This window comes from Natrix helvetica (genome assembly GCF_964273705.1).
Source record: "Natrix helvetica genome assembly, chromosome: W".
NCBI classification, from domain to species: Eukaryota; Metazoa; Chordata; class Lepidosauria; order Squamata; family Natricidae; genus Natrix; species Natrix helvetica.
In genome coordinates, this window is record NC_138555.1 from 85,686,133 (window position 1) to 85,707,904 (window position 21,772).

Genomic DNA, 21,772 nt, shown 5'->3' on the forward strand with positions numbered 1-21,772 from the left:
GGGGGCAAATGCCCCTGAAGGACCGAGGTTCAAAGTCACACCGAGAATCCGGTTAAATATTTAAAAAGAAGAGGCCAAATCGTTGAGGCTAACTAGAATAAAGGCCACGAGGAAAGTTCTGCAAAAGTTTATCATTATTTTTTTAATGGACCTTCCGTCCCTCGTCCAGGTCCTAAAAAAAAAGGTTCCAGCATCCATGCTTCCTGGCCGCTTCCCATCCTCCACTTCCCAAGCGCTCGGGGCACTCGGGACGTGCTCAGGAACACTCTCTCCCTTCGGGAGGCCTGGACCTGACCCGACAGCAGCCGAGTCCGTGTGGGGGACTAGGGGGGGGGGCTCAATCCAGCAAAGCCGTGTCCCCTCTCTCCCCCCCCCCACTTTGAGGGTTAGACTTGGCTCCGATCCGCCATTTGGCTGAGGCGGTCGCCGTAAAACCGAAACAGACACCAGCCATTTTGGACGGTGAGGTTCTCGCCCCCGCGCCGCACCAGGAAAGCGGTATTTTCGGGCTTGAGGTAGGAACTGTGCATGCGAAGCTCGGAGCAGCCCCTTTGCCAGGCGGCCTGGAATATGGAGAGGGGGCAAGCAGTTTGCAAAGGGTCAGCGCCCCACCCCCACCCAACGTGGCTTGCCCCACCTGGACTGGGACGGAGGAGACCTTGAGGGCGTCTTGAGAGACATCTTCTGCCTTCAATGGGCAAATTTGGGTCTAGGGTGTTTTTTTAAAGCAGCAGGCTAGAAATTGGGAGACTGGGAGTTCTAGTTCTGCTTTAGGCATTGAGGCTAGCTGGGTGACTGGGCCAAATCACCAGGAGATTGGGAGTTCTAGTCCCATTTTAGGCATAAAAGCCAGTTGGGTGACTTTGGGCCAATCACCAGGAGACTGGGAGTTCTAGTCCCATCTTAGGCATGTAAACCAGCTGAGTGACTGTGTGTCAATCACCAGGAGACTGGGAGTTCTAGTCCTGACTTAGGCATGAATGCCAATTAGTTGTCTTTGGTCCAATCACCAGGAGACTGGAAGTGCTAGTCCCATTTTAGGCATGAAAGCCAGTTGGGTGACTTTGGGCCAATCACCAGGGGACTGGGAGTGCTAGTCCCATTTTAGGCATGAAAGCCAGATGGGTGACTTTGGGCCAATCACCAGGGGACTGGGAGTGCTAGTCCCATTTTAGGCATGAAAGCCAGATGGGTGACTTTGGGCCAATCACCAGGGGACTGGGAGTGCTAGTCCCATTTTAGGCATGAAAGCCAGTTGGGTGACTTTGGGCCAATCACCAGGGGACTGGGAGTGCTAGTCCCATTTTAGGCATGAAAGCCAGATGGGTGACTTTGGGCCAATCACCAGGGGACTGGGAGTGCTAGTCCCATTTTAGGCATGAAAGTCAGTTAGGTGACTTTGGGCCAATCACCAGGGGACTGGGAGTTCTAATCCCATTTTAGGCATGAAAACCAGCTGGGTGACTTTGGGCCAATCACCAGGGGACTGGGAGTTCTAGTCCTGCCTTTGGTGTCAAAGCTGGCTGGGTGACTTTGGGTTGCTCCTTCCCTCTCAGCCCAAGCCACCTCACAGGGCCGTCGTTGTAGAGAAAGGAGGAGGAGGAGGAGGAGGAGGAGGAGGAGGAGGAGGAGGAGGAGGAGGAGGAGGAGGAGGAGGAGGAGGAGGAGGAGGAGGAGGAGGAGGAGGAGGAGGAGGTGGGTTGGCTCTGTCGCCCACCTTGAGTTATTTGTAAACGTCATGCAGGCAGGGTACAAATCAATAAAAGACCCCCAGAGGGGGCTGGATGTGGGTCTCACCTTGGCTGCCTCCTTCATCAGGGAGTGTCCAATCAGCATCCCTGGAAGGGAGGGAGGGGGGGGAGGGGTGTGAATCCAGGAGTTTTCAACCAGCCCCCTGCGGCTCCCTTGGGAAACGAGGATGGCGGGGGCTGCGGCTGACTGGGGAAGGGGAGCCCACTTTTGCCCTCTCACCTCTGAACTCTGGCATGACGTATAAATTGTCCATGTAGAGATTCCTCCCTTTCCAGCTGCTGTAGGTGTAGCTGGAGAGGACGTATCCAGCCAGGCTGGGACCTGGAGAGGGGAAAGGAAAGAGAGAGGGGGTGGGGAGAGGGAAGAAAGGAAGGAAGGAAGGAAGGAAGGAAGGAAGGAAGGAAGGAAGGAAGAAAAGGGGAGGGAGGGAAAGAGGGAGGGAAGGAAGGAAAAGGAAGGAAGGAAAAGAGGAAAGAAAGAAAGGAAAAGAATGATGGAAGAAAGAGAAAGCAAGGAAAGAAGGGAAGGGAGGGAGGAGAAAGAGAGAAAGGTAGAGGGAGGGAGAAAGAAAGAAAGAGAGAAAGCGAGGGTGGGAGGGAGGGATGGAAGGGAAAGAGAAAGAAAGAAAGTGTGGGAGGGAGGGAAAGAAAGAGAGAAAAGGAAAAGAAAGAACAGAAAGAAAAAGAAAGAGAAAGAAAGACAAGAAAGGGAGGGAGGGAGGGAAGGAAGGAAGAAAAAGGAAGGAAAGGAGGAAGGAAAGAAAGGAAAAGAATGATGGAAGAGAAAGAAAGGAAGGAAAGAAGGGGAGGGAGGGAAGAGCAAGACAGAAAGGTAGAGGGAGGTAGAAAGAGAAAGAGAGAAAGGGAGGGAGGAAGAAAGAAAGAAAGGGAGGGAGGGAGGAAGAGTAAGAAAGAGAAAGCGAGAAAAAAGAAAATAAAAAGAAAAGAAAGAAAGAAAGAAAGAAAGAAAGAAAGAAAGAGACAGGGAGGAGAAAGAAAGAAAAATGTAGAGGAAGGAAGGGAGGGAAGAGAGAGGGAGGGAAGGAAGTGAGGCAGACAGGAAGGAAGGAAAAAGAGACAGAAAGAAATGTAGTGGAAAGATGGGAGGGAAGGAGGGAGGGAGGGAGGGAAGGAAGGAAGGAAGGAAGGAAGGAAGGAAGGAAGGGGGCCAAGGGGGCATCTGAGTCAGACGGCCATGTTCCCGCCCCCCTCTTTTTCCCCTTCCCCCCAGGGCTCTCCCTTCCTCTGCCCTGTCAGCCCCCCCCCCAGCCCCCAAAAGAGAGGGGTCTCCATCGGTGTTCGCAAACCTTCCGGGATCTTCCGCTCCGGAGGGATCTCAGCCACGAAACACTCGAATTTCGGACGAGGGCCAAATCCGGCTTTTTCCAGTTCTAGAGGGGGGGAAAAGAGGGGGGGAATAGTCTTTTGGGGGGGGCTGGAAAAAAAGGAGGGGTAGAGATTTTGGGGGATCTGTTTGCCCCCTTCCTCTCCTCCTGGCCTTTCGGTATCACCTCTTCTTGTGTTTGGGATCAGAGGGGGTTTCCCCATTTTTTCTGTCTGCTTAATCCACGTTTCTTCTTCAATTCACTTTTTTTAAAAACGTTCTTCTCTCGTTTTGGTTATTTTTTTCTTTCCGATTTTGGATTTCAATCTTTGGAGCAAAATTAAAATAAAAAACAAGATGGCCACACACACAGCCACACACTTGAGAGGTGGACATGAACAAGCAGCTGTATTGATTGATTGATTGATTGATTGATTGATTGGTGGACTGATTGATTTATACGCTCCCCTCTCACTGTGCAGTGGTGGTTTCCAGCGTATTGCTAGTCCTCAACTTACGACCACAACAGAGCCCCAAAAGTCCTGTTGCTAAGCGAAACAGCAAAGTGAGCGTTGCTTCATTTTACGGCCTTTCTTGGCCACCATTAAGTGAATTGCTGCTATTGTTAAGGGAGTGACACGGTGTTTCGGTGGATCTGACTTTCCTGTTGCTTGTCCCCGGGACACTGCGTCCGTCATAAATCCGAGCGTGCGATCCGGTGACCGCAGGGATGCGGCAACGGTCGTTAAGTGTGAAAAATGGTCGTAAGTGACTTTAAAAAAAACCCCGTAGTGTCAAATGGTCACGAAAGGAACGGCCGTAAGTCGAGGACTACTTGCCACTAATTAGAAGATTACAGCGATTTATATTTATATATATATGAACGACAGATTAAATGGAAGCTGTAAATTGAACAATGAAGTGACGGATTAAAATTGAAGTTGTGAAAATTCGCATCCGGGGCTCTCAAACTGGTTAGTACAAACCATGGTTAGTTTACAGCAGAGTTTTTTTTTTCAACTGCCCTACGGTGGAAAAGGTTTTGATGAGTTCATGGACCAAAGCAAGGCAGGGGGTCTCAAAACGTGGCCCCTTTAAGACTTGTGGACTTCGACTCCCAGAATCCCATGCTGGCTGGGGAATTCTGGGAGTCGAAGTCCACATGTAAAAGTGCATTTTGCACGTGCTCAGAAACCCCTTGTCCTCCCTATCCCATACCTTGGACGTTGGTGGAGAGGCTTTCCAGAGGGACGTTATAAATGACAGCAATGTCCTGTGGAGAGAAGAAAGAGGGGGGGAATGTCCCGGACTTATGACGGCTGTCACATCTCAGGGTACTTGCTGAGTTGCTACAAGGAAGAAACACAGAAGGGCCACTTTCGCTCTTCTGAGGCCTGATTTGCCTCTCCAATTGCAATAAATGAACCGGTCAAGAATGCAGGCAGTCCTCAACTTAACGACCATTCATTTAGCGACCATTCAAAGTTCAAAGCACATTGGGAGGGGGGGAACCCCTGACTTACGATCGGTCCTCAAACTTATGAACGGCCACACGGTCGTCGTCCCCCCCATTAAAATTCGAACGCTCGGACACCGACTCGTATTTATGACGGCCGCAGCGTCCGTGATGGACGACCTCCCCAGCCGACAAGCAAAGTCAACAAGGAAGCTGGATTCGCTTAACGACCGTGCGATCTATCTAACGACGTTTTACAACCAGAGCCAAAATAAGATTGTAAAAATGGGCGGGAGGTTTTAAAGAAGAGATTGGGCAAGCATTGGTCTGGAGCGGTGTAGGGTTTCCTGCCTGAGCCGGGGGTTGGACTAGATGACCTCCAAGGTCCCTTCCGACTCTGCTATTCTTTCTACTTATCTACTTTCTATCCATTTACGAGCTGCATTTGTTCTTCTGCAACTGCTGAGGCTCACCTGGACTAGGCGCATGATGTCCTTCAGGTCCCGGGGGACGCATGGGCGGACCACAAAGCTCATGGTTCCCAGCTCCTCTGCTCCTCTCCGTCTCTGGGCCGGCCTCTGGGCTCAGCTGGGGCTGCTTTAAGGGCAGGAGGAGGAGGGGGGAGGACGTGGACTTCCTCCTCCTCCTCCTCCTCCTCCCCCTTCCCCCCCCCCCATAGCTTGACCCACTTGGCAAGATCCCAACCTGGGAGGGAAGGGGAAGGGCAGGGAGGTAGAGAAGAGAAAATTTAAATTAGGTTTTTTAAAAAAACTAAAACCATTGGTTAGGAAATTAAAATAATTTTAAATTTAAAAAGAAAGCAATGAAGAAGGGGGGCTCAAACGAGGGCTTTAAAAAATGAAAATGAAAATAAATGAAGTTATAGGATGTGTTAGTTGGAAGAGAGCAAGCAGGTCTTTCTTTTTCTTTCCTTTCTCTTCCATCCTTCCTTCTTTTTCTTGCTTCCTTCCTCCCTTCCTCTGTCCCTCTTTCTTTCCTTTCTTTCTTCTCTTCCTTCCTGTGTGCCTTCCTTCCCTTTCTCTTCCTTCCTTTTCTTCCTTCCTCTTCCTTCCTTCCTGTCCCTTCCTTTTTCTTTCTCTTCCTTCTTTCCATCCCTCTCCCTCTTTTCTTTTTTCCTTTCTTCTCTTCCTTCCTTCCTCTGGCCCTTCCTTCCTTTCCTTTCTCTTCCTTCCTTCCTTCCTTCCTTTCTGTCCCTTTCTTTCTCTTCCTTCATTTTCCTTCCTTCCTTCCTTCCTTCCTTCCTTTTCATTTCTACAGCTCCTCCGATCTCAGCCAAGGACTCTTGGTTCTCAAAATTCAATTTATAAAAGCTGCAAACACCCAGGCAGCTTATTCAGAGTTTGGGGAGAATTTTTTTTCTTTTTTAAAAACAGTTCCCCAGCGCTACAAATATCAGTTTCTGGACCCACAACCCTCCAGATGAGACACAGGTGAGAAAAGACACCTCTCAACTGCCCCCCCCCCACTCCCCAGCAGCTGACATAGAGGTAGACTGCTCCTGAAAGTGAAGCTCCACCAAGGCAACATGGCTAACGGGCCTTCCTTGAGTCCTCCGACGCTCCTTCGTTTTGAGGTCCCCCCAATGAAGGGGCTCAGCCCTGAGCCCCTAAAGAGAGGTGATTTCGGGGTTCACTGGGTTGGAGTGCTCGTGTCTCGAACTCGTGACTGGGCTGCACATTTTTTTACCAGACAGTTGGGCACAGGGTGTCCTTCTCGGATGGCTGCCTCATTAATGACTAGCCTCTTTGCAAAGCCTGGGCTGTTGCGTCACTCGTTCTCCCTCCCCTTGGTGCACACAACCCCACAATGCCTACCCCCCTACCCCCCCCCCAAATCAAAAGGTCGCAGCCACCTTCCCCAACCGGCTACTCTGCGTTCAATGCCAGGCCAGGGAGCGATGGGAGTTGGAGTCCCGTTGGAGAGAAGGCCCTTAAGAGCATCACAAGCCAGATTTCTTGTGTTGTGCGACCTTTTGCACGCACAAAATGTTGTGCTTTGTCAGATGTGGCCGGGAAGGACCAGTGCCCGGAGGGGGCCTAGCCGAGATGTGAAGCTTTTGTGCAGTTTTGCCTCAAGCAATACCAGACCTGTGTGCAACCATCATCACACACCTACACACACCACACAAACCTACGACCTCTATTTCATTCTCTGGAATAAAGGGAAACTCGTCTTGGCAGGAAAAATGGCTTCTCTCTTGTGGGGGGGGGGGGAGGAACAAGGTTTTAATTTTTGTTCACCTATGTGTTTCCCACATTTATTGCTTCTTTGTGTGTGAGTGTGTGTTTGTGTGTCCGAGCCGCTTCTTATGGGCGTATAGAATAAAATGCTACAAAACATTGACAATGTAATAAATGGGAGGTGGGGGGGGAACAATGAATACAATAAAGCAAAACAAGAAGATGAAAGGGTGAAATGGAATAGGAAAACAACAAATATGACAAGCTAAATATAAATGAATAAGATAAAGAGAAGTCATTGAACAAATAAAATGAGGTAGAGATAAAGAACAATAAAAGCATTAGACGTTAGGGCAATCAACAATGATTATAATAACAGAATAAAACCCTCCACCCACCCATAAGATGAATAAAGTCATTCATTAAATATATAGAAATAAAGACATAAAAAAAACAATAAAAACATTAGATATAATAATAAACAATAGATCTAACAAAATACTAAATTAAGCAATCAAGGGAGTGTGTGTATATATAAATATATAAAGAAATATAACAATAAAATAATAACATCAATCAAACCAGGCTGCTGAGGATGAAGGGAGTTGGAGTGGAAGGGGTACCACTTCCTTGGTCTGACAAGAGGCTGGCTGGCAAATTGTCTGAAGTCCTGGGTTCGAAGTACGCTCTGGACAGCAAAACTCAAAACTTTCTTACCCTGGGAACTTTAAGATGGGAGGACTCCAACTCCCAGAATCCCCCACCCAGCCACAGGACTCCAACTCCCAGAATTCCCCACCCAGCCACAGGACTCCAACTCCCAGAATCCCCCACCCAGCCACAGGACTTCAATTCCCAGAATGCCCCACCCAGCCACAGGACTCCAACTCCCAGAATTCCCTAGCCAGCCACAGGACTTCAATTCCCAGAATGCCCCACCCAGCTACAGGACTCCAACTCCCAGAATCCCCCACCCAGCCACAGGACTGCAACTCCCAGAATTCTCTAGCCAGCTGGGGCATTCTGGGACTTGAAGTCCACCTAAAGCTGCCCAGGTTGAGAAAGAGGCTTCCAAACGGCGCTTTTTAAATCGAAGCCAATCCGAATTAGGCTTGCTCCGCCCCTGCCCAGGGCATGCTGGGAGACGTAGTTCTCGGGGCGGGGGGAGCGGACCGGTCTCCGCTGCAGCCATGGACTTCGCCGCCGCCGTCACCATCAGGCCGGGCAGAGCCGAGGATTGCGCGGACGTGGGGCGCATGATCCGGGTGGGCGCGGGGGAGGGGGCTCTGAACGGGAGGGGGGGGCTTTGCAAGCAAGGAGGGGGTCCTAAAGAAAGGGAGAGCTTTTCAAACGGGGAGGGGGCTTTTAAAGGGAGGGGGAGCTTTGCCAGTGGGGAGGGGGCTTTTAAAGGGAGGGGAAGCTTTGCCAGCGGGGAGGGGGCTTTTAAAGGGAGGGGGAGCTTTGAAAGCGAGAAGGCGGGGGGGGGGGGGAAGTAAGGAGAAAGTTTGCAAGCGGAGGGGGGGCTGTCAAAGGGAGGGGAAGCTTTGCCAGCCAGGAGGAGGGGTCTTGACGAAAGGGGGAGCTTTGCAAGTGGGGAGGGGGCTTTTAAAGAGAAGGAGCGTTTTCCAAGTGGGGAGGGGGCTCTTAACTGGAGGGGGAGCTTTGCAAGCGGGATGGGAGGCGTGAAAGTAAGGATAAAGTTTGCAAGCGGAGTGGGAGGGGCTCTCAAAGGGAGGGGAAACTTTGCAAGCGGGGAGGGGGCTTTTAAACCGGGGTCCTTGCTTCCCCACCCACCCACCTACCTGCCTTGAGGCTGGGGTCCCCTCGGGCCCCTGACCCCCCTTGCTCTGGCGCTCCACAGCCTGACTTCAGGGCTCAGCAATGGCACCGGGGACTCCAGGCGCACTCCCGAGCCAGCCCTGCCCCCCCTCTGCCGCCCCCCAGCCATGGAAGCCCTTTCCAGAGTTCTTTCCCCCCCCCTCAAAATTGACCCCTGGGGTTTAATAGAGGAGACCCTCACCCAGAAAGGGTGATCCAAATGAAAGGAATAAGTCTGGCTCTGGCCCTGCTGTCTCCTGAGGGGAGGGGGCACATTGCCCCCCACTCCAATGGGACAGGCAAGCCTGCAGACTCCCTTTGGTTCTTCTGAAGGGGGGGTCTTCTCTCTTTTGCCCCCTCCCAGGAATTGGCAGCCTTTGAGAAACTGTCTGAGCAGGTCGAAATCACGGATGAAGGTGAGGTGGGCTTGGTCTTTAATTAGGGGAGGGGGTGTCTTGTCTGGATAAATGACTGACAGCCACAGAGAACAAGCCCCCCCCCACTTAATTACAGGTGGTCCTCGACTTACAACGATTCATTTAGTGACCATTCAAAGGTTACATAACTTTAAAAAGTGACTTATGACCGTTTTTCACACTTACGACCATTTCAGCATTCCCCATGGTCACCTGATCAAAATTCACACCGTCGGCGACGACTGACTCATATTTATGACGGTCGCCTTGTCCCAGGGTCACGTCCTCGACCTTTTGTGGCCTTCCGACAAACAAAAATCCACAGGGAAGCCCAATTCGCTTAACAACCAGGTTACGAACTCTAATGATTCACTTAACGACTTCGGCAAGGATGGTCGTAAAATGGGGCAAAACTCACTTAGCCGAGTTTTGGGCTCAATTGGGGTCATAAGTCGAGGACTGCCTGTATGCAACAAAGGAAAGGGTTTCCAGCTTGAGCAGAGGGTTGGACTAGAGGACCTCCAAGGGCCCTTCCAACTCTGTTATTCTGAAAGGAGACCACTAGGAGAAGCTGAGGGTGGCATTAAGCAGTAAATAGATCCACAAATATTTTTCCTCTCAGAAGATTTTCATCCTATGAGGGGGGGGGTCCTCGGGGGGGTCCCCCCTCCCCTTTTAAATTAACTTTTCTCCCCTATGGCCTGAGCAGGGCTGTGCGAAGATGGCTTCGGTCAAGACCCCTTCTACAAATGTGTGGTAGCTGAGCTGCCCCCCGAATCCCGGAGCAAAGAGGGTGAGGGGGGGGGTCTTGTTAATATCTGGGGGTGGGGGGGCAGAAACCTAGTGTGGAGGTCGGTGTTTGTTAACCTCAGTAATTTTAAGATGAGTGGACTTCAACTCCCAGAAGTCATCCACCTTAAATTGCTGGTTGGGGAATTCTGGGAGTTGAAGTTCCATCCACCTTAAATAGTTGCCTAGGGAATTCTGGGAGTTGAAGTTCCATCCATTTTAAATTGCTGGTTGGGGAATTCTGGGAGTTGAAGTCCACATATCTTAAAGTATTCCAGACACAAACCAGATGACCCAGTAAGGCAAATATGTCCAGAATGGCCTGAATTGACCACCGAAGACTCCGGGACGGGAGGGGGGGTGTCCCAACAGATGCCCGTCCAGTATCCCAGGTGTGGATTGAAGAGCCAGAGTGTGGCGATCACTGGACACAGGATGGATGGATAGATGGAATCTAATCAACCTGGAACTAAGGAGAAACTTCCTGACAGTGAGGACAATTAACCGGTAGAACTACTTGCCACCAGGAATTGTGGGTACTTCATCACTGGAGGTTTTGAAGAAGAGACTGGGCAACCCTTTGTTTACAATGGTATCAGATCTCCTGCTTGAGCAGGGGGTTGGACTAGAAGACCTCCCAGGTCCCTTCCAACTTTGTTAGTCTGCTAAGGGAGAGGTGCTGCTTTGAAGTGGGCCGTTTGGGGCAAGGAAGGCCAGCTGGTCTCAGCGGACGGAGTGGCCAAAAATATGGTTGAACTTCCAGGGGGGGTTGTCCCAAAATGGGTGAAGGTCCTAATTCTGCCCCTGGGAGATGTGGGAACTTCCAAAGCTCCCGTTTCAAGACAAATTAAAATTATTATTTTCCTCTCTCTCTCTCTCTCTCTCTCTCTTCCCACTAGGCCACACTGTCATAGGTTATGGCCTCTATTATTTTACCTACAGCACCTGGAAAGGAAGGAATGTCTACACGGAGGACCTCTACGTGATGCCAGAATTTCGGGGTGCGTAGCTTTTTTGGGGTGAGGAGCAGAGGTGGGTTCCTGCCGCCATTACTACTAATTTGGCACCCCCAAAATTTTGCGCGCCCGAAAACAGAGCAGAAAATCAAGATGGCGCCACCGAGGATAGAACCCATACGGTCCCATGTCCGCCGGAGTTACTATCTATTTGGCTGTACCGTACCGTACCGTACTGGTAGGAACCCACCTCCGGTGAGAAGGATCAGGGCAGGAGCCGAGGCAAACGGGAAAAGAATTATAGTTTTGTTTTCAAACTGGGTGCGTGCGTGCATCTACACAGGTTTGCAGGCATTTTGAAACTTAAAATAACAGCTTATTACCCCCCTGGAGCCCCAATAGTTCTGTGGCTAAGCGAGATGGTCATTAAACGAGTTTGCCCCCGTTTTACGACCTCTTTCGTCAGAGTTGTTGAATTGCCACAGATGTGAAGTTACTCTCGTGGCTGTTAAGCGAATCGGTTTGTGAAAGGGGATGATGACGAGACCCCGGGATGCAACAACCATCGTAAATACGAGTCCATTGCTAAGCGTCCAAATTTTGATCGTGTGACCTGCAACGGTCGTAAGAATGAAAAACTGGTCACTTTTTATAGTGCTGTTGTAACGTTGAACGGTGACTAAACGAAGCTAATGTTTCGTTCTCGATTGTTGAAAAAGCACAGGTAGTCCTCGAGTTACGGCCATAATGGAGGCTGACGATACTGGCCGTAACGGCTGTGAAATGGGCAATGGACACAGTGTTATGACCCTGTGCAAACTGGAGGCTAAGCAAATGCCACAGTCGTTATGCCCGCCTTGCCGTCGTAAAGCAAACCCATTGTTCTCTACGCCACAAGTTGGCCGTAAACCAGAAGCAAACGCAAAATGCGGTCCCTGAATTGTGGGACATGGCAAAGGACCATATAAACGACGGTCATAAGTGTGTGACGTGCAGTCACGAGACTCCCCTCTTCCGCTTCCACCCTCCCCGGCTGTCAGAAATTCATATCCAGGTGTAAATCACCTTCTTGAGTCCGTTGTAACTTCTAATGTAGGCGTCGTAAACCGAGGACTGCCTCAGAGGGGCCAAATTCTGCCCCGCCCCCTTAACCTCCATCACTGATGCTGAACCCCCATGAGCTGCCCTTGACCCCCTTCAAGGTCTCACGCCACGTTGTGTTGTTGAGGTGTGTTTGTGCTTTTTTGGGCAGGGAAAGGAGTCGGAAGGAAGCTGTTGAGGGAGATTGCAAAGGTAACACAACTGTCGCTCTCCGGTTGCTAGGAACGAAGACTGTCCCTGTGGGGAGGGGGCATTGCCCAGGGAACATGGGGGTGAGGGTCTTGCAAAGCTTCCATCGCTTGGTTCCACAAAGCTGGAATCATTAAACTAGAAAGTGTCCAAATGTGGCCCCTTTAAGAAGTCTGGACTTCAACTCCCAGAATCCCAGCATAGCTGGCTGGGGAATTCTGGGAGATGAAGTCCACACATCTTAAAGGGACCACGTTTGGAGATCCCTGCCCTAACTCAACACTTGTCTATTGGAAGATGGATGGACTTCAACTCCCAGAATCCCCCAGCCTGCCATGTTGGCTGGGGAATTCTGGGAGTTGAAGTCCACACGTCTTAAAGGGGCCGGATTTGGAGACCCCTGCATTAGAGGATCAATCTGTCAAGACACACATCTTTACGACCCTAGATAGAACAGCACAACTGGCACAACCTTATTTCCCCACCCACCCAATTTCTGCCCCCCTCCCGCCCACCCCTCTCCTCCCGGGGAATCCCTTCCCCTGCAGCTAAGCCCCTCCTCTTCGGCCCCCAGATTGCCCTGGAGAAAGGCTGCACCCAAATGAGGCTGGGGGTGCTGGATTGGAATCGCCCGGCCATCGATTTCTACTTCCGGCGAGGAGCGGTGGATTTGACGGCCGCCGAGGGCTGGCACTCCTTCCGGTTTGAAGCGGATGCCCTGAAGCAGCTGGCACTGGGCGAGGCGGGCACGGGAGCTGGGCAGGGGGCATCAAGGCCGTAGGAGGCCAACCTCTGTAGGACGGGGGCTTCTTCCAACCCCTAATAATCTGCCTAGGCTGACTCCGGATGTAATCAATTAGCAATAAAATAGTAATTAAAGTCTGCATTTTTAATAGATGCCTTGGATTTCAGAGTTTTCTTTTAGCTTGCAATGGCTAGGATCTGAGTAATATTTTACTCTGACTTATGAGGGAGGGAGGGAGGGAGGGAGGGAGGGAGGAGGGAAAAAGAGAGGGGGAGAGAGGGAGGGAGGGAGGGAGGCGGTGGATGGAAGAATGGATGGATGATAAAATGAATGGATAAATAGATGATAGATTCATAGACAAACAGACACAGGATGGATGGATAAATGGAGGGATGGACACACACGCACACAGGATGAATGGGTGATAAATGGATAAATAGACAAACAGATGATGGATGGATGGATAGATAGACAGAGAAGACAGATCAGGCAGGCACATAGATATTGATAAATAAATAGGTGGTAGGTTAGATTAGATTAAGAGAGAGAGATGATAGATGAGATGTAGATGGATGATAGCTGGATGATAGACAGACAGACAGATGGATAAATAGTCACAGAGAGGATGGATGGATAGATGATGGGTGGGTGGGTGCACAGATAGATAAGGTAGACAGACAGATAGACAAGATAGACAGACAGACACACAGGAGGAATGGAAGGATGGATGATAACATGAATTGATAAAAAGACCGTCATGTTCCATAGATGGATGGATGGATGGATGGATGGATGGATGGATCGATAGGACGGACACACATACACACACACACACAGGAGGGATGGATGATAAAATGAATTGGTAAATACTGTTATGTTCCATAGATGATAGAGATGGATGGATGGATTGAGAGAGAGAGAGAGAGAGAGAGAGAGAGAGAGAGAGAGAGAGAGAAATGTATAGATAAATGAATGGTCGCCGTCCAGAGTCATCAAGTTAAGTGGCCATATATGTTTCCTTAATAAATAAAATATGATAAGCCGCAAAACCTGCAAAGGTAGAAGAAAGGCAGCTTAGCAGGTGCGAAGGCCATGCGGGGGGGGGGGTCCCAGGTTGGACCCCACCGGCCAGCTTGGGCCCTTCTGGTGACCTATCAAAGCTGCCCGCCGTGCCACTCGTCCAGGATCCAGAGAAAAAACGAATTTCAACCATCGGTTTTTCTCCTGTGATTGGCGTTAGATTTTGGGTTGAATGAAACGACACAGAGCGATCTTCAACGAAAGCTCTTTTATTGCAGGTCAGTAGTAACACCAGCAAAAAGTCTAGCTGACAGCTCTCCTTTTATAGGCAAACTATCAGCCAGAAAACCAATCAATTCAAACCAATTCTCCCGCTTAAACAGCGGACCGGACTGAAGAATTCAGCTCTTGGCTTCAACAGCTAATTTCAATATGTAACAGTTGGTTTTATTTGCTCCAGGCGTTGAGAAGGAGGTGCTTCCTGAGGTCCGTGATGCTGGGGTCTCATCTGGTGCTCACTGCTGCGCCCTTTTCACACACCCATTTCAATCGGACCCGGCACCGCTTGTCCCCCCACAAACCGTCTCGGTGCAACAGGGTGCAATAGCTGGTGCTATACATCCGTTCGTTGGCCTGCCAGTGGCTGGAAGGGGTGAAGCAGGAGATGGTGGGTCATCCCGGGGTGGGAGGGAGACCCCCTTCTGTCACTGGGGAAGGGACAGCTAAGCCGAGCAGTGCGGGAGGAAAAATTGGGAATGATCCCCTGAGATCACCTAGTCCAACCCTGACCCGCAGCAATTTCCTAGCCCGGGGAATTGTGCAAATTGGCTTGTTTCTGCTGCAGCGGGTACCAAACCTGGTTAATGAACTCTGGCTTATAAAAGCTTAGGAAGGCCCGTTGAGCAGTGAATGTATTGTGAGAATTCAGTTAATGACTGGTCTCAATTCACTCTCTGGCAAATAAGCCTGCCTCAGCTGGGGAGATGCACAGGGGAAAGAGCACCACTCGGAGATCAAGATTTGACTGATGGAAAAAAGGACCGCCAGGAGTGTGGTGCAACAGAACAGGGCCCACGTCCAGAGAAGAAGGGGCAAGGGCCAAAAGGGGAGCATTTCACTGAAAGGGAACACTGAGTGCCCAAAGGGGACCACTTCACGCATGCGCATTCATCGGGTCCACAACAAGAAAGAGGAGCTGCCCAGGGGACATGCGTGTGCTGGAAAATGAACTTCTGCTTTTCTGCACATGCATGCGTGCAGGCCAGCAAGTCTTCCGGTCACTGCTGGAAAACAGAAGAGCAGCTGATCCTCGTGCGCAAGTGCGCCAGAAAATCAGAAGAGGAACGGGTGATGCCGTGCGTGCCCGGCAACATGACTCCACATGCCACTTTGGGCACACGTGCCATAGGTTCGCCATCACGGCTCTAATGGCATGCTGCCTGAGGAATTCTGGGGGTCCAGGAATATTTTAAAAAGGGAATTCTGGGAACCGAATCGTGCTGGGAAATGAAGCCCACCGACTCTCTGTTTCCAGGAGTCAATTAGGGCAGGGTGTGTGTGGACCAAAGAGGGACCTTCCTTCAGGAGGACGAGCGTACACGTGTGCAACCACAAGGGGAGCTGCTAGCTGCAAATGGTGCCCGAATAAACCTGGACCGGAGGGCGCCTGGTTGCAGAAGCCCGATCCGAGTGGGGTCGGAAGAGAGAAACCAACAGGGAGACTCACGTCCAGACATCCTTGTACGGGGTCCCGTCCACCCAGTTCCACACGCCGTTTCCGTACCTCATACCGATCCAAATGTCGTGGGGTTTGGTGAGTCGTAACACAAATTGCTATGCCAAGAGGAGGGGGGGAAACCAGAGCGGGCATGAGCAGGGAACCGAGAGTATCGGCTTCCTGCCGGACCAGCAGCCTTTGCACGTCCCCCACCTCCCTCTCCGACAGATGGAGAAATCGAGGTACTGACCGTCTCTAAGTTGCTGGTGAGGACCACCAAATGGGCGTTCTTCTCTTCGCAGTCCCCTTTGGCTTCGGTCCAGGTATTCAGGGTAGGGGAGAGCCAGTAGCAGCTCTGCTCAAACCGGTGCCAGCCTCTCGGGCAACAGCTGCTTGCTGAAGAAAAGAGATGGGGGGCAAGTGGGACACCCCATTATGGCTGGGACAGGGAACACCCCTATTTCCTGGGACAGGAGACACAGATGCCACGGGCAGCCAATCCCAGCAGCAGGCAGCCAATCCATGATACAAGCAGTCCTCGGGCTTACAACATTCATTCATTCATTCATTATGGCGGCCCTGAAACAGGGGTCTGTTTCCCCCACTTATAACCGTTGCAACATCCCCGTGGTCAAAATTTGGACGCTTGGCAACCGTCTCGTGTTTACGATGGTTGCAGTGTCTAGAGGTCCTGTGATCCTCTCTTGCGACCTTCTGACAACCAAGGTAATATGGTAGTTGGATTCACTTAATGACCGTGTTACTAATTTAACAGCTGCAGTGATCCACTTAACAATGGTGGCAAGGGATGGGGTACGATGGGGTAAATCTCCATGAATGACTGTCTCACTTAACAACAGAAATGTTGGGCTCAATTGTGGTCATAAGTTGAGAGCTACCCGTGTTTACGACAATTGCAGTGACCCGGAGTCCTGTGGTCGCCTTTTGGAACCTTGTGACGAGCAAAGAAGCCAGATTTGCTTCACAGCCATATTAGTCACTTAACAACTGCAGTGGTTCACTTAACAACCATAGCCAGAATAGTTATAAACTGGAGCAAAACTCACAGGAAATGTTTTGCTTAGCAACGGGGATTTTGAGCTCAACTGTGGTCGTAAGCTGAGTATTACGCATGCAATCAAGGGATCGGAAGGACACTGGGCTGGGAATGTCCCACCGCCTCCACCCCATCCTTCCCATTGACCCCCAAGGACCCAGCTCACCTTCTGCAGTTAGCCCCTGTTTTGTGTCCTCCAAATCACAATGCAATTTCCGGAACGTTACTTGAAGTTTCTTGATCTGATCCTCGACATGGGACTTCACTGGAAGTGGAGAAGGGGAAGGTCCCTGGTTGGTGTTGACTCCAGATGGGGGAGGGCCTCCCCCAAATGGGGGGGAGGGGCAAGGTGGACTTTTAAACACCTCCCTTACCCCCAAATTTACCTTCCTTGCCTGCTGCGATGAGGTGTTTTACCAACCCGTCAACCTTTTGGAGATCTTCCAAATTGTTGGCCTCTGGGAAATACATCGAAAAATCAGAGCAATATTTCTCAACCTTATCGGCTGGAAGATGGGTGGACTTCAACTCCCAGAGTTCTCCAGCCAACATGGCAGACTGGGGAATTCTGGGAGTTGAAGTCCATCCATCTTCCAGCAGACAAGGTTGAGAAAGATTGGATTAGAGCAGGGGGTCCCCAAACATGACCACTTTAAGACTTGTGAACTTCAATTTTCAAAATGGCTGCCTGGGGAATTCTGGGAGTTGAAGCCCACTCGTCTTAAAGTAGTCAAGGTTGGAGACCCCTCGATTAAACATCTATGGAAGACTAGAACCCAGGAAAGTGATTCTCCCAGTTTACCCCACCTCGGGCCCTGCCACATCACACCAATCCACCCCCACCCCCACAGAGTTGCCGTAAAGAGATTTGCCGGTCATTTTCATTCCCAAATCTGGGATTTTGTGACTCACCCTGTTGTTGCACCTCAGCTAATTCTGCGGCCAGGGTGCGATTGCTGGTTTTCACATCGTCCTGCATCTTCCACAAAGTTGCGGAGTATTTGCGCCCTGGGGAGAGGAAGTAAGCAGTAGTTTCTCCCTAGCAATTTACACACCAGCAAAGCTCAGGTGTCGTCCCTGTTAATTATTCTTGGAATACAATTTGTTGGGATGTATATTTATGCAACAACTACAGTAGTATTCAGCCGGTATATGGCAGTGTTTACAAGTTTGGATCTATGGTAAATACTCTATGTTCTTTGGTACTGAGTAGAGTTTTCTGTTTCTTTTTGTCGTGGGTTCTCATCACTGGAGGTTTTTAAGAAGACACTGGACAATTACTTGTCTGAAAGGGTATAAGGTCACCTGCTTGAACGGGGGGTTGGACTTGAAGACCTCCAAGGTGCTGTCCAACTCTATTCTGATTGATTGAACTGTTACACATGAGCAGTTAAGCAGTAAAGCACATGGTGACTGTTCTTTTTGTTTGATCTGTGGTGCTATATACAGTAATAACTAGAATTTCTAACAATTATTTTCCTCCCCACATCTATTGGGAGGGAAACTAATGAATCGTGGACATTTGTTTCTTTCTCAAGCCTTCATGATGAAAGAAAGAAATATTTGAGGGAAGAAGATAAACAACAGAGGAAGAGCTATAAGAATCAGAAGCTGCAAGCAGAAAGTTTTTAATTAAAGGCACAATGAGCCTAAAAATTCACAGTAGATTTGAATTAGTCCACAAAAGGATTTATTGGTTATATAGCAGAATAGCCTTCAGAAAATGTGATTTGCAAGCTCTTATTACAGGTAAAGGTGATCGCATGGGACACTGAAACCATCATAAATATGAATCAGTTGCCAAGAGTCTGGATGTTAGTCATGTGTCCATGGAGACGCTGCAACAGTTGTGTGAAAATTAGGCAGAAGTCACTTTTTTCAGTGTCGTAACTCGAACAGTCAGTAAATGAAGTATTGTAAGTCGAGAACCTCCTGTATTTGGTTCCTTCACTCGTGAGTGAACAAGTGAAGAAGGCCTACCCAGATCTGCTCAATCACCTCTAACCCACCTCCCATCTAGATCTTCTCCATCCAACCAGACCCTGGAGGAATCGTGGTTTCCTGTCGCAGAGACTTCTTCCCATGTCTCCTGCAGCCAGTGGCTAAATGCCAAGCACCCTGGAAAGAAATTTCTACGGACTTTATAGGGGAGCTCCTGGAAATCTCACAGTGCTCTGGGTTGTGACTGACTTCTTTTCCAAACAATCACACTTCATACCATATCCCAAAGTCCCTTCTTCAAAGAGCTGAACTCTTTGTAAAACACATGTAGAGGCTCCATGGTTCTCCCGAGTGGATCACCTCAAGATAATAATAATAATAATAATTTTATTTGATTAGCCGCAACCCTCTCCCGAAGGACTCGGGGCGGCGTACAATCAAACAGATAAAAATACACATAAGACAAACATATATACAAAAGAACAGAGACATATACATATGTGCATGGAGGAGGATGGACTTAAGTGAAAGACAGTTAAAAATACAATTTAAAATCCCCTAATAAAATTACCAAATTAAAAAACCCATCAGGAGCGTTACTAAGTTATGGTCGAGCCAGGCCAGCTATTTGGAAAAGGTGGGTCTTGAGCTTGACACGGAAGGAGCGGAGGTCAGTAGTAGTCCTAATATCCGGGGGGAGGTCATTCCACAGGGCTGGGCCCGCCACAGAGAAGGCTCTGCTCCTAGGTGCCGCCCCATGGCACTGTCTGGTAGACGGCACCTGGAGAAGTCCCTCTCTGTGCGAGCGGATGGGTCGTAGGGATGTATGGGGCAGAATACGATCCCGCAGGTAACTAGGTCCTGAGCCATGGAGCGCTTTAAAGATCGTAATCAAAACCTTGAAACGCACTCGATAGACCACAGGAAGCCAGTGCAGCTCGCGCAGGAGAGGTGTCACATGGGAGTACTTGGTACTCCCCATAATCACCCGCGCGGCCGCATTCTGGACCAACTGCAGTCTCCGAGTGCATTTCAAGGGAAGCCCCATGTAGAGAGCGTTACAATAGTCCAGGCGAGACGTCACCAGCGCATGGGTGACTGTGCGTAAGGCGTCCCGGTCCAATAGGGGGCGCAATTGGCGCACCAGGCGAACCTGGTGGAACGCCCCCCTGGCCACGGCTGTCACATGTTCATCCATGGACAGCCTGGCATCCAGGAGGACGCCCAAATTGCGCGCCCGCTCCACGGGGGCAAGTTGAATGCCCCCAATGGCCAGAGATGGAATTATCTGGTTGAACCGGGGGGCTGGAACCCACAGCCACTCCATCTTGGAAGGGTTGAGCCTCAGTCGGTTGTCATCCATCCAGACCCGTACGGCTTCCACACACCGGGACATCACTTCGACGGCCTCGTTGGGGTGGTTCGGGGTGGAAATGTACAGCTGAGTATCATCAGCGTACAGATGATATCCCACCCCGAAACCACGGATGATCTCACCCAGCGGCTTCATGTATGTGTTGAACAGGAGGGGCGAGAGGACCGACCCCTGTGGCACCCCACAAGTAAGGGGGCTTAGGGTCGACCTCTGCCCCCCTGCCAACACACGTTGCGTCCGGCCGGAGAGGTAGGAGCCAAACCACCGCAAAACGGTGCCCCGGACCCCCAACCCCTCCAGTCGGTGCAACAGGATACCATGGTCGATGGTATCAAAAGCCGCCGAGAGGTCTAATAGGACCAGGATAGAGGAGCAACCCCTATCTCTGGCTCTCCAGAGATCGTCTACCAACGCGACCAAGGCCGTCTCAGTGCTGTGCCCAGGGCGAAAGCCGGACTGGCGCGGGTCTAGATAATCATTCTCCTCCAGATGTCGTGGGAACTGAGAAGCCACCACACTCTCTACAACCTTCGCCAAAAAGGGAAGGTTGGAGACAGGACGATAATTGGCCAGCTCCATAGGGTCCAGGGAAGGCTTCTTGAGCAAGGGTCTCACCACCGCCTCTTTCAAGGCGGCCGGGAGAGACCCCTCACCCAACGAAGCGTTCACTAGGCCCAGGAGCCAGTCGCGTGTAACCTCCCAGGAAGCCAGTACAAGCCAGGAGGGACACGGGTCCAGCAAACATGTGGTAGGTCGCAGTCGTCCACGCAATCTGTCCAAATCCTCGATGGCAACCAAGTCAAACTCCTCCCAAAAAGGTTTCTCAAGACTCGCCACTGGCGTCTCGACTGGGCCACTGAAGGGGACCCAATCCTTCCGGATTTGAGCGACTTTATCCAGCAGATATTTCCCAAACTCCTCTGCTCTACCCTGTAGAGGGGCCTCCCGCGGCCTCTGAAACAGAAGGGAGCGGGACACCCGAAACAGGGCGGCAGGGCGGTTCTCTGCGGATGCAATGAGAGCGGCACAATATCGACGTTTGGCCGTTCTCAATGCCACTAGGTACGTCCTTAAATGGGCTCGTACCTGTGCTCGGTCCAATTCGGATCGGGAGGATCTCCAACGACTCTCTAGGCATCTCTTGCGGCGCTTCATCACCCTTAGCTCCTCGGTGAACCAAGGAGCCAGGGTGGATCGTTGCCGCCGGAGAGGCCGCAAAGGCGCCACCCGGTTCAAGGCCCCGGTAGTCGCATTATTCCACGCGGCCACCAGGTCCTCTACCCGAGGGCGGGTCAGGGCTGCAGGAGGTGGCCCAAGCTCCGTCTGGAACCTGTCTGGTTCCATCAAGCGCCTGGGGCGGAACCATCTAGTGTTTTCCGGTTCCGCCTCCCCGCAGCGAGGGGTAGCACCGGGGAAGTCAAGTCGGAGGAGTGAGTGATCTGACCATGATAGAGGAGTGATGGTTAAATTCACTCCTCCCAGATCACTCAACCACTGGCGAGAGACAAAAACGAGGTCCAAGGTGTGACCTCCCTCGTGTGTCGGATCACAGAGTTCAATTCACCTCTCAATTTTGGCAACAGTTCCTTAGGATGCTGGGCACCACATAAGGCCTTATCTTCTCCCATCACCCCCAAACCAATGGGGGCTGTGAATGAGTGAATGGTGTTCTGGAACAATAACTCTGATGTTAGATTAACTACCAGCAAGACCAACAAGAGAATCACCCACTCACATTTCCTACTCACCCACGAAGCCGAAGATGACGAGGGAGAGGGTAACCACAGCCAGAAGTCCCATCAGGATGGGGATCAGCCGACGGCCGGAGCAAATGCGTTGTCGCCCGGAGTCCTGGTGGGCAAACCCTGCCATGACTGGAGGGGAAGACAGAACCAAAGGTCTTGGCCAACAGCTTC

The 21,772-nt window shown here is 50.8% G+C and overlaps 3 protein-coding genes across 3 annotated transcripts; 1 reads left to right on the forward strand and 2 right to left on the reverse strand.

The window, feature by feature from the left end:
• Positions 1-112: 112 nt before the first annotated feature.
• LOC309400780 (thialysine N-epsilon-acetyltransferase-like) lies at positions 113-5,500 on the reverse strand. The gene is made up of 6 exons (XM_081969439.1): positions 5,005-5,500; positions 4,294-4,348; positions 3,059-3,142; positions 1,972-2,073; positions 1,798-1,838; positions 113-563 (listed from the first exon to the last, which is right to left on the reverse strand). Exons 1-6 carry the CDS (start codon positions 5,065-5,067, stop codon positions 387-389), a joined length of 522 nt encoding a protein of 173 aa, XP_081825565.1. The 5' UTR covers positions 5,068-5,500; the 3' UTR covers positions 113-386.
• A 2,366-nt stretch (positions 5,501-7,866) lies between these two features.
• On the forward strand, positions 7,867-12,894 carry LOC309400785 (thialysine N-epsilon-acetyltransferase-like). The gene is made up of 6 exons (XM_081969446.1): positions 7,867-7,997; positions 8,915-8,966; positions 9,676-9,759; positions 10,655-10,756; positions 11,964-12,004; positions 12,576-12,894. The coding sequence occupies exons 1-6, from the start codon at positions 7,923-7,925 to the stop codon at positions 12,780-12,782; spliced, it is 561 nt and encodes a 186-aa protein (XP_081825572.1). The 5' UTR covers positions 7,867-7,922; the 3' UTR covers positions 12,783-12,894.
• A 1,142-nt stretch (positions 12,895-14,036) lies between these two features.
• LOC309400847 (asialoglycoprotein receptor 1-like) lies at positions 14,037-21,772 on the reverse strand. The gene is made up of 7 exons (XM_081969546.1): positions 21,605-21,772; positions 17,453-17,548; positions 16,927-16,998; positions 16,707-16,805; positions 15,734-15,879; positions 15,493-15,599; positions 14,037-14,409 (listed from the first exon to the last, which is right to left on the reverse strand). The coding sequence occupies exons 1-7, from the start codon at positions 21,726-21,728 to the stop codon at positions 14,271-14,273; spliced, it is 783 nt and encodes a 260-aa protein (XP_081825672.1). The 5' UTR covers positions 21,729-21,772; the 3' UTR covers positions 14,037-14,270.

Excerpts from the sequence above, each read along its gene's own strand:
- LOC309400780 (XM_081969439.1), bottom strand. The coding sequence starts at position 5,067 with ATGAGCTTTGTGGTCCGCCCATGCGTCCCCCGGGACCTGAAGGACATC. Across the intron at positions 2,074-3,058 it reads GGAGCGGAAGATCCCGGAAG|GTCCCAGCCTGGCTGGATAC; the intron begins GTTTGCGAACAC and ends TCCCCTCTCCAG. Across the intron at positions 1,839-1,971 it reads CGTCATGCCAGAGTTCAGAG|GGATGCTGATTGGACACTCC; the intron begins GTGAGAGGGCAA and ends CCTCCCTTCCAG.
- LOC309400785 (XM_081969446.1), top strand. The coding sequence starts at position 7,923 with ATGGACTTCGCCGCCGCCGTCACCATCAGGCCGGGCAGAGCCGAGGAT. Across the intron at positions 10,757-11,963 it reads CGTGATGCCAGAATTTCGGG|GGAAAGGAGTCGGAAGGAAG; the intron begins GTGCGTAGCTTT and ends TTTTTTGGGCAG. Across the intron at positions 12,005-12,575 it reads TGTTGAGGGAGATTGCAAAG|ATTGCCCTGGAGAAAGGCTG; the intron begins GTAACACAACTG and ends TTCGGCCCCCAG.
- LOC309400847 (XM_081969546.1), bottom strand. The coding sequence starts at position 21,728 with ATGGCAGGGTTTGCCCACCAGGACTCCGGGCGACAACGCATTTGCTCC. Across the intron at positions 17,549-21,604 it reads CGTCATCTTCGGCTTCGTGG|GGCGCAAATACTCCGCAACT; the intron begins GTGAGTAGGAAA and ends TCCTCTCCCCAG. Across the intron at positions 14,410-15,492 it reads CCGTACAAGGATGTCTGGAC|CCACTGGCAGGCCAACGAAC; the intron begins GTGAGTCTCCCT and ends CACCCCTTCCAG.